The sequence below is a fragment of the Tetranychus urticae genome, chromosome 3, assembly GCF_039701765.1.
Source record: "Tetranychus urticae isolate SD_2017Ah chromosome 3, NJAU_TeUrti_SD_1.0, whole genome shotgun sequence".
NCBI classification, from domain to species: Eukaryota; Metazoa; Arthropoda; class Arachnida; order Trombidiformes; family Tetranychidae; genus Tetranychus; species Tetranychus urticae.
The window spans coordinates 23037538-23047808 of NC_142960.1; the positions used below are offsets into that span (position 1 = coordinate 23037538).

Sequence of the window (10271 nt, forward strand, 5' to 3'; positions counted from 1 at the left end):
TAAGCCGAAAACAAAACATTGCCAGTTAGAAGCTTAAAAGCAACAAAGCTATTGAATCATAGGTCTAATGAGATCTTGATAAGTCTTTGTTGACAATTAGACAATTGACTAATGAGGTTATTCTACATTAAATCAGTCTAAACACCATTTTAATGATTGTTCATCTTAAAAATTATATTTGTGCATCCATCTTTTAGCCCAGTTTCTTTAATTCATTTCGTTTATTTCAAAGGTGAAAAGATCATTCTTTATGTTTATTAGGATACAAAAAAATGTCTTCAACAAGAGGAAATATCCAAGCATTCATAAAATGGTCATAAAATTGGGGAATTTTCTATTTGAATGTTTGACCAGCAATAAATTTCCGACTCATCAAATTGAAATTGTCCAAGTAAGTCTTCGATAATCCTGATTTAATTTGGTCTTATTCATAAGACATATGCTATAGTAATGGTTGACTATCACTCGATTGAGTCTATCATGAATAATTAATTTGATTAAACATATAATGTTGTTAAAATTTCATTACAATAAAATCTAGTTTATTAACCCGTATTTAGTTATCAAATATTTTGATCTAAATAAAAATGAGAGTTAAAGGGTTAGAAAATGGGTAAATTTGAAATCTAAAGTTCATTGTTAATTCATGGCAGAACATTGAGTTTTACATTCAAAATGAAACATAATATTGTTAATCATTTGCTATTAACACTTTTATTGGTGATTCGTTTAGATTACTCGGCAGCGGAATCTTCAGATGATGGTATGTTTGTTGAATTGAACAATCGAAATTTACAACTCTAATGCCTTTTCTTTAATCAAATTATAAAGATTCATTTGATATTGATTCATCTGATCAACAAGCTCACCTTGAAACTACTATTCGTCCTCCTATTAAGACAACTCGTGGTCCATTTAGCTATTGTAATGTTTTACAATTTGTAAATCGATCTTCTTGGGAAGCTGACGCACCTGATTATGAGTTTCCGATGATGTTTCCAGTGGATAAGATTTTCATCGATTATACTTACAGCGAACGATGTTCTAGTTTATATCTTTGTTCATTCAATCTCAAGTTAACTCAAGAATATCACAAAAAACAAATTGGCTTATTTGATATTGCTTACAACTTCATGATTGGTGATGACAGTAAAGTTTACATTGGACGAGATTTCATGGTTGCAAGAGCATTTGATGATGATTACAATAATAATTCATTGTTGATTGGGATAATTGGTGATTATGAGAACCCATACGGACCTTTGCCACGTTCATTGGATATTATTTACAAACTTATTCGTTGTGGCCAAGAAAAGGTAAATAAATCAAAGAAACTTGCTTAATTTTACAAAGAAAATTTATTATTCTTAGGGAATAATCACGGATAATATAACGATTTATGAGCCTGTTCCTGATTACTGCCAAAAAGGACCAGGTAAGAAGTTGTATAATTTTATGATTCTGAATCGGTTGAGACCAGCCAGCTATCGATGTTTAAACAGTTATCGTAAATTTTCCCCTGAAATTTTAAGAGACGGATTTAATATATTGAAGTACAATAAATACACGGAGAACTACTTGAATAACAGCTTGTAAGCCTTGCAATTTTAAATAAACTCGAATAATTTAATGACCAACTCAATTCACTTGCAAAGTACGCAAACAATTTAATCAAGTTTTAGGTAGAGTTGAATTCTTTGGATCATCGCGAGGCTCTCTCAATCGAGTTATGTTAACATCCCGTTGTCTTTTTGGTGAATACATTGATTTTAATTCCAAAAATGTTTTCGCAAATTCACCTAAAAGTCTCTCGGGTCCGAGCAGTGGTTCCAACCTAAACAAAACGAGTGATTAAGTCGATTATTGCAAAACTTTTATTCAACTGGACTATTAAAATTTACTTACCATGATTGATAAGAATCACAACAAGATCTGGTTGTTTTACAGCAAGTCCTTGCAGCATATGGAATTGAGCCGCAAATCAGACTGAAGCACAGAAACATTGAATTCGTCAGGTTTCCTGGGATCAAGGTTAACAATAAAAACAATTTCAAAAAAGCTTGGAATTTCATTTTCAAGCCTTAAGTTAATGTTGAAATTATCAAAGATAATTCTCTAATGAAGAAGTATCACTATAGTTTGTCCCTAATTCCCCATAATTTCACCTAAGAACACGGTTCAGTGTTAATAATAGATGTCAGTAAATCCCTCATCGAAAAAATGATAATCAATTTGGTTTCTGGTGGCTCCATCGGTAATAATTGGGTCAAATAATAATTAATCTGGTGGAATGTATGAAAATGATACGAATTAGTAAAGTGAGAATCTATTGAGCAAGAATGATAATTAATGGATGAACTGGGGGTTGCGATGAACAGTTGGAGTTTAAATCGACGATTCAGTGTCTAAAGCTTTCTTACCTTAAAAAAAGTGAAAATGAATTATAAGCAAAATGAAGTAACCAGATAGTTAGCAGCAAAAAGAAGAAGAGTGAAAAACAAAAATACAAGGTTAAGCAATTATCATGTTACATCTTGATATGTCTGATTATCGTCACTTTCGTGTGTATGTTAAACCAGATCATCCTTTTAATTAAGCCATATATCAACCAAAAGTTAATTCTCGTTCATGCAAAATCAATCAGATTACTTTGAAGAGCACAAGCAAGGCTTGAGGCATCAAAGCAACTAAAGTTGTCATCCTCATCTTTGGCCATCTATATAGCAAAGAAAACCATATTTTCGCATCAACTCGTCCATTAGTTGCAGCACCTTCTTATGTTGTTTTCCTTGACGATCATGGTGCTGATGATTGGATAAAATAATTGGATAAATAGATAGAAATGTACACAAATTTCAAATAAACAATCCAAGAATAAAGCAAACTCCAGTAGATGGTGTAAGGGTTGGGTGATGTCGGTGTTGATACAGTTAATTTGTCAACAAGACAAAAAGACACTCCAAGAATAGAGCTAATCTCTGCTGGTACCTGCAGAAAGATTTACAGTAATTGTAATTGCCAGTGTTTAACATAAGATAAGTTAATTCACTCCACTATTTGGTTTTGAAAAGTGTAGTCAAGTTTAAAATTAAAAACCGTTAAATAAACTAACCAATAATTGAGACAGACTATTGGAAACTGTGTTGGTCTAAAATAAGAAACAAAGAAGCTGTAAATGTAAGATGAGTAATGTTATTTTTTTGGCGCCAATATTGTATTTTATGTCGCCCCATAAAAAGACGACATAATTATCTTGATTATCTTTTAATTATTTTAATAAAGCTATTTAATTTTTTTCTTTTCTCTATTATAATTGTGGTTAAAGTGATTTAGCTAACATTACCCTCGATGTCCTCATTATTGTGCAAATCAGCCAGTTGAGTTTAATACAAAGATTAAAAAGTGAAAAGTCTCTCCATCAGAATCTTTTGTAAAGCTCAAGAAAACACATTTGAGGTAAGTTAATAGTTATTATTATTATCATAATTATTATTATTTTATATTACTAATCACTGAAAGTGAAACTCACGAACAGATTAAACTTGAATATCATCTTAAGTACAATTGTTTCAATTTGACCAGTTGGGTTGATTAGTGAGATAGAAGAGTAACCAATTAATTGAATATAAATGCAAATATAATACACAATTTTATAGTTTGTACTTTTCACTCTCGATACCAATGGTAATGAAGGAAACGTTCCTAATAAAATTAAACTAATCAACGTTGACTGACTCTATCATCCTACTGGGTCAATGTCAGACACGAGTGAAAAAGCAAGCAATTCAATCAGACTACTGACAGTATAACAAGAAATGAATCAAAAATTTCGAGACAAAAACAAAAATGTGTATTTGCATGATTATCAATCAATTAAAAGAAGATGACTCAGAATAAATTATATTCAACTCATATTCAAAATTTACCGAATTAATCATTAATCTTCTTTCTCTTTTCTTCCTTCATCTAGATGATCTGGCCGAGGTTAGCCAAAAACAGCTGAACACATTCACAAAGCTGACACAAAGCAGTGATATAGTTACATGGTGATTGATTTGAAGATCAGGCGTAATTTTAAAAATGTATCAAAATTTGCTCACGATGCACACAAAATGGACACTAACGATTCCTTGATTAGACCTGCTAAATTTGGATTCGACTCAAAAATTGGAATTTTCACTCATTTTAATTGAATCAATGATATTCAAATGGGGATTAATGGTGATGAGAATGGTCAACATGATTTCAACCTTTTACTTTTATTTTAAATATGTTGATTAATCTGCGTAATCATGGCGAACGATTTTGTTGTAAAGGATAAACAGTCGACCACCCAACTTAATGATAATCAGCACCAGTCAAACAACTTGTAAAGTCTGCTGGTCAACTGAGGAAGTGTCAAAGAATCAAGTTGATGATGATAATGGACAACACACTGCGTGGGTCGTTTGTTAATAAACGTGATTACAATTCAAGTGTTGGTTAGGAAGACAAAAGTTCACTTTGGTCATTGCTTATTCATTTTTCAAAATCGGAACCATGTATTAATTAATTGATATGGCTAATTAAGTGTTGTATTGGCTGCGTCAATTGAATTACATGGTTGTTTCTCTTCTTTTTGACAGTTTCATTTCATTTGAATATATTTCTATTATACAATTTGGAAAGCATATCATGATTATTGATTGATTAAGTGGTGTTACCGGTGATGCAGACTGAAGCTTAAGCAATGAGCAACCACAGTGATAAAGATTAATCAGTCAAGCAGTTTCAAGGTGTTCATCTGCTGTAAATTATTTCATTTACAACCATTAATCACATCCAACAACAATCTCAACTCTCTATTGTGTCTAATGATGGAAAACAATCAACATGTGATTAGAGCAAAGAATAAGTGGATAATTACCATTATTCATACACCAATATTCATCAATTTAACCGGTCAATTGGGAGAGAACGATTGAATAATTTAACAATCTTGATGATGTTGGTTACCGGTATTACTAGTCGTATTATATTTTCATCACTATTGTTATCACTATTATTGTACTCATCATCAGAATGATTGGTTTAAATTATTTGGACGTATATTGTTGGACCCACATCATTTGTTACATTTAAATAATTAGCTGAACATTTTAAATGGCCTGATTGATGATTTCCAATGAAATGTAATGTTTCTCTCAAAACACAATTGTAATTGTGACTTTCTATTGCTGCTATATAATACGATTGTTATACTCGTTTTAATTATCATTTAAAATGTTAATCTTGATGTTTAATTGAAACATAATGCTGTTAATGCTGTTGTGTGTTATAAGCGAAGAGCCGAAAGGATAAAATATGGCCGGTTCAATTGTGTATATCATCACGAATAGTTCACAATGCAATTTTGTTGCCTTCTCTAACAATTTGCATCAACCAAATCAAGTTAATTATAATAAATAATGATAGTTAATGCGGAAATGGCTTGAAAAATAAACAAAAAGGCAAAATTTATTTTGTCCAATTCACGATCATCATCATATAATACATCATATATACATCATCATCACCATTGAGGATAAGAGCGCAAAGATTATTAAGTTACTAAGGACAGGTCAGATGAAAGGCTATCGTCACAATTTTCAATTGTTGTAATCAATATTTCATCCAATTTGTGTAACATCATCATCAACAACAACAACAGCAACAATTGATTGGCTTCAATGGAGATAAGTTGAGTGCTGATGGAAGTAAATGAACAATTGGAAACAAAACAAAATGGCAAAATATTAAAACAAGTAAAATGGAATAATAAAGGATTAATTTTTGATTCGGATCAAAGAGCCTGATTTGAGATGATGCTGATGATGGTAAAGGAGAGGGAGGAAAGATGATCATGTATATCATTATTGAGAAGATGATAAATGAAAGTGATTCAAATTTGAAAGGAATTGATAATGTTAAGCCGATTGTAAATTTTAAAATGACCCAAGGCGAAATCACATTAAATGATTCCATCTCATTTTGAGATTGTCATTTATTTTGTAGGTAATGAGTTGGCCAGAAACAAGGTATTACATCTATTATAAACAAGCAAATCATCAATAATTGCCCAAAGAACCGGTAATTTAACCTGATGGAAATTAATCAACCAAAATAAAGCTTTCAATCAGAATCTTTTCCTATTCGGTCGTTTGATTCTCATTTTCGCTGCACTTTAATAGGAATACCGATTAAAACTGAGCCATGTTGATCGCTAATTAATCTTTAATTAAACGTGATTGCTGATTGTTATCTCCAAACTTTACCTTCAGTATCAACAGTCCTGAAAGATGGTCACACTTGGACACTCAACTTCGTTCTGAGTTTTAACCAGTTAAATATTCAAATGTTTGCAAGTTTCAAATTTAAGAATTCAAATTAGCTAAATAATTTGACTTAAACCTGTCATGATAAAAAGCAAACAAAATAAAACAAAACAAAAGTTCAACATCGTGAAACACTTAACACAATCAAGTAAACCTGGTCAACAACTGAATCTAGTGGTGAAATGAATCTTCCCGGCGAAACTTGAACATTGTAATATTATCAATGCCACTGACTACTAACTAAAGGAGTTGATTGCAAAAGATGTACTCTAAATGGCCATCTCAAGAGCAAACAATTTAATCCATGAAATAAGCCTGAAATTAATCAAATTGCTGTTTAACCACTTTCACTCGATTCCATTGCGCTGTCATTTCAACCATCAATCTAGTTTTCACAATAAGAAGCAGCTATTTCAAGTCAAGGACAATCAACAATTAACCAACAAATGCACAAATGTGCACTATTATACATTAACATTACCCATCACAAATCCTGCAGAGTTATTATAATATTTTTGAGCCTCCAGTGATTTAGATCAGTCAATCACTTTTTTTTCATTAACCTTAAGTTATACTTAATCTTTTTTCTGACTTGCTTAAATGTTGTAAATCATTTCAGGTTCAGTCTTGATTGTAACTTTTACTGTTTACTGTTTATAACATTTTAAAGATGACTCAAGGATTGACAAATTGAAATCAAATATACAATTTAAATTAGATGGTTATAACCATGATTGTGGTCAAGATTGGATGTAAATGCGCTGTTATTGCTACCAAAACAAAATATTTTCTGATGATCTAATGTTTTTATTTGATCAGAAGAGTTAGTCAACAAAATAATTAGAAGACAAATGTTGGAAAAACCAGATCATTTTGTTACAATCAGTTGATTAACTTATAAATTGAAATTAACAAAGCTGAATGATATTTTGCTTGTATTAACAAGATTCAATTGTGTCCGAACAGAATGGCAATTAGGATTAACACGCGACATTCAAATTATGATTTCAATGAGGTTTATTAAGCAATATTGATCAATTTGAACCGATCAATGATACTTGATCAGGTTTAACAAGGAAATGTTGATTTACTCTGATGTTTTAATGTCCAATTAAAGGTCAACAGGTCAAAATTTGAAGAACCATTCGCTCAATAAGAAAACAAAGAAAGAAAGGCTTAAATAATGACAATTAAATACTTTATTCTGCACAATTAACTCTCTATTTACAGGTTCGAAATGGTTAATTGTGTTAATCTTTCACCAGATTCATTTAGTAATTTAGTATTCATCATCTAAATTTGATAATTAACTGTGCAATCCGTTTCTTTTTCAATTACAAACAGATTATTGCATGTTATTAGATGTTTTTTTCAACCGTTTTTTACGCGAATTCAATGTTTACATGGATTGATTGAGCTATTATCATCAACAGAATCAATTGATTGTACGGAAGTTGGTTAAACTGATGACGAGTTTATTTGAAATTGTTTCTGTAAGTCATTAAATGAAAAGCCAAATTGAGAATCAATCTCTGATTATATTAATAACATAATAAGATAGATTGATTGAGTTGATCAATATTACTAAAACAATGAGAGAGAAGTTAAAATTTTAATTGAATTGAATGGTTCACTTTGATTGTATTTAAAAACTATCATCTAAACCAACTTGATTTAGGTCTTTATTTTAATCAACTAAACACACGCAACAAGATTTAAGGTACAATTTTCATGCAATTTTTAAACAAGAGCAGCTTTCAAGCAAACATCAAACAATTGGTAAAGATTTGTCTGTGATTAATTCAATTCTGATCGATTGAGTTGCAATTGAAATTGAACAAACACTGTAAAATGATAATCGTAATGATGAAGATGATAAAGATGAAGATACAACAACTGATAGCTTTAATACAAGTTAGATTCAAGACAATTTTCACTTTCATCTTGCAACTTGATTTTCCTCCTTTCATCTTCTTCAAGCCTCACCTTTTCCTAACACCTTGGACTCTCTCCTATCATCATCTTTATCATCCTCTAACATCGTCTTCACCTTGATCTCATCCTCCTTCCGAAACAATCATGTATAAATACGAAGTTGCTTGAACACTTCGAATCACTTGCAAAACAGTCGTTTTAACCATCTTTTAACCATCATTTCATCGTTCTTCTCCTTACTTCACCAACCAATTGTATTTTTTTGATTGTTAGTAATTTGTTTTTATTTTGTTTCAGCCTTTTCATTACAATCAGTATCATCAGTTTTCAAAAATTAATAATTTTCCTTTTCTTTCATTTTCTTTCATTATTCAGTTGTTGCTCAGCCTGCAAATATTTAAACCATTCAAAATGAAATACTCTTACATCTTTTTTGGTAAGCATCTGATTGTGTGTTTTATTTTTACCATTCATTATTGTTGTCTACAATTTAATCAAATACAATCTTGACGGAGGATTATATAATATCTACTGTTTATAACGATAAATTCATGTGATTCATCCTTAAAATTGTTGATTGTTTCAATCTTTTCTTTCACCTCCATTCTTATTAGTGATCATCTTGAAGTTTCAATCTTTCAACATAAAGAACCGTTAAATATTTTAAATTATTCAAACTCTATAATCTAGAGTTTGGATAGTTTTTTATTTAAACTGAGAGGAAATATTTTATACGATTTTATGATAAATTCAGATATCGAAAGTTAATTTCAACCAATAATTTGTAGCTATAAATATCGATATTTGATCAGATATTTATATATCTAGGTGACAGATCGTTCAAACAAAAGTGTTTTTGTTCAAAGAGTAAAGGAGATTCCTTTACTCTTTGGTTTTTGTTGTTGATTTTTGATTAATATTTTAACTTGTTTGTCTCCTAATTATCAGCTGTTATCATCGCCGTTGTCTGCGCTCGAAGTGTCCGGGAAAAGCGTCAAGCTGAAGCTTATACATTACCAGATGGAATTGAATTTATTTTAAACGCTCCTTTGGTAACCAAATTCCGTTGTGAAGCTGCTGGATATTACGCTGATATTGACAACAATTGTCAATTGTTCCACATTTGTGATGTTTCAACTAATCCAAGAGGAGTCTCTGAGATCAGACAATACACATTTGCCTGTGGTAATCAAACAATTTTCAACCAATTAACCATGACCTGTTCGACTCCTGAGGAATCTATTCCTTGTGACCTTGCTCCACAATTTTACAGTTTCAACACCAAGATTGGTCTTGAAAAGACTCCATTCCATACCGATGAGGAACTCGCCAATGCTGCTCAATATGTTCCTGCTCGTGCCAAATTGCTTAAAAATTAATTAAAATTGGTTAGTTAAATATGTAAACATTAACATAATAAAATAAGAATAATGTAGTTTGAAGTGTTGAAATTTTTCTTCTTGTGCCTTAATCTTCTTTCAGCCAAAATCTGTCTCTTTTACCTTTTCACTCTTTATTTTATTCCTGTTTATTGTAATTTCTTCTTCTTCTTCCTCTGAACCTGAAACTGATTTTTGTTTAATATTATGTAAAAAGTAAAAAAAATAAATAATTACCATTAAACTTTATACTGTCCCTTTTTAATTTATTTGATACAAAACCTTAATTGTTGATTAACATTAGCCTTGATTAAATCTTCCTCTTTAAAATTAATATCAATTGAAGAAGCGTTTTATGTGAATTGACTTTTTCCACTTTCTTCTTGTTAATGTTTTTTACCGTTTCTTGACCGTCAACAATATCTTGATTATTATTGTTATTATCATTATTGCTGTTCAGCTTTATCATTTTAATGGTAAATCCATTACTTTGGTCACTTCTAACGTTTTAAATGAAGATAATCATAACGATACAAGTTTAATTTAACGTTTAACATTTGACGATATCAGGCTTTGTTTAATATGAAATTTGTTTCCATTGAAT

General features: G+C 30.6%; 2 protein-coding genes and 2 long non-coding RNA genes across 6 annotated transcripts; 3 read left to right on the forward strand and 1 right to left on the reverse strand.

Moving 5' to 3' along the window:
• The first annotated feature begins 104 nt into the window (after window positions 1–104).
• On the forward strand, window positions 105–1642 carry LOC107365224 (peptidoglycan recognition protein-like). Of its 3 annotated transcripts, XM_089269769.1 has the most exons (4): window positions 105–391; window positions 734–763; window positions 900–1316; window positions 1372–1642. In XM_089269769.1, the coding sequence occupies exons 1-4, from the start codon at window positions 251–253 to the stop codon at window positions 1594–1596; spliced, it is 813 nt and encodes a 270-aa protein (XP_089125895.1). In that variant the 5' UTR covers window positions 105–250; the 3' UTR covers window positions 1597–1642. The 3 variants fall into 3 exon arrangements, with proteins under 3 accessions (XP_089125895.1, XP_089125896.1, XP_015788186.2); XM_089269770.1 differs by lacking the exon at window positions 734–763; XM_015932700.3 differs by lacking the exon at window positions 105–391 and having other exon boundaries at window positions 537–763; window positions 832–1316.
• On the reverse strand, window positions 1340–2949 carry LOC149093638 (uncharacterized). The gene is made up of 3 exons (XR_016200232.1): window positions 2421–2949; window positions 1906–2282; window positions 1340–1834 (listed from the first exon to the last, which is right to left on the reverse strand). It is a non-coding gene; the product is annotated as an uncharacterized LOC149093638 (long non-coding RNA).
• Window positions 2950–3032: 83 nt separating this feature from the next.
• LOC107365226 (uncharacterized) lies at window positions 3033–7150 on the forward strand. Its single transcript, XR_001569381.3, has 3 exons — window positions 3033–3177; window positions 3326–3456; window positions 3971–7150. It is a non-coding gene; the product is annotated as an uncharacterized LOC107365226 (long non-coding RNA).
• Window positions 7151–8478: 1328 nt separating this feature from the next.
• On the forward strand, window positions 8479–9911 carry LOC107365364 (U-scoloptoxin(01)-Er1a). The gene is made up of 3 exons (XM_015932856.2): window positions 8479–8556; window positions 8664–8724; window positions 9237–9911. The coding sequence occupies exons 2-3, from the start codon at window positions 8700–8702 to the stop codon at window positions 9665–9667; spliced, it is 456 nt and encodes a 151-aa protein (XP_015788342.1). The 5' UTR covers window positions 8479–8556; window positions 8664–8699; the 3' UTR covers window positions 9668–9911.
• Window positions 9912–10271: the final 360 nt, after the last annotated feature.

What these genes read in the sequence shown, in the direction of transcription:
- LOC107365224 (XM_089269769.1), top strand. Translation starts at nt 251, where the DNA reads ATGTTTATTAGGATACAAAAAAATGTCTTCAACAAGAGGAAATATCCA. An exon ending in ATCAAATTGAAATTGTCCAA is followed by an intron (nt 392 to 733) that starts GTAAGTCTTCGA and finishes TGATTCGTTTAG; the next exon opens with ATTACTCGGCAGCGGAATCT. An exon ending in AGCGGAATCTTCAGATGATG is followed by an intron (nt 764 to 899) that starts GTATGTTTGTTG and finishes CCTCCTATTAAG; the next exon opens with ACAACTCGTGGTCCATTTAG.
- LOC107365364 (XM_015932856.2), top strand. Translation starts at nt 8,700, where the DNA reads ATGAAATACTCTTACATCTTTTTTG. An exon ending in ATACTCTTACATCTTTTTTG is followed by an intron (nt 8,725 to 9,236) that starts GTAAGCATCTGA and finishes CCTAATTATCAG; the next exon opens with CTGTTATCATCGCCGTTGTC.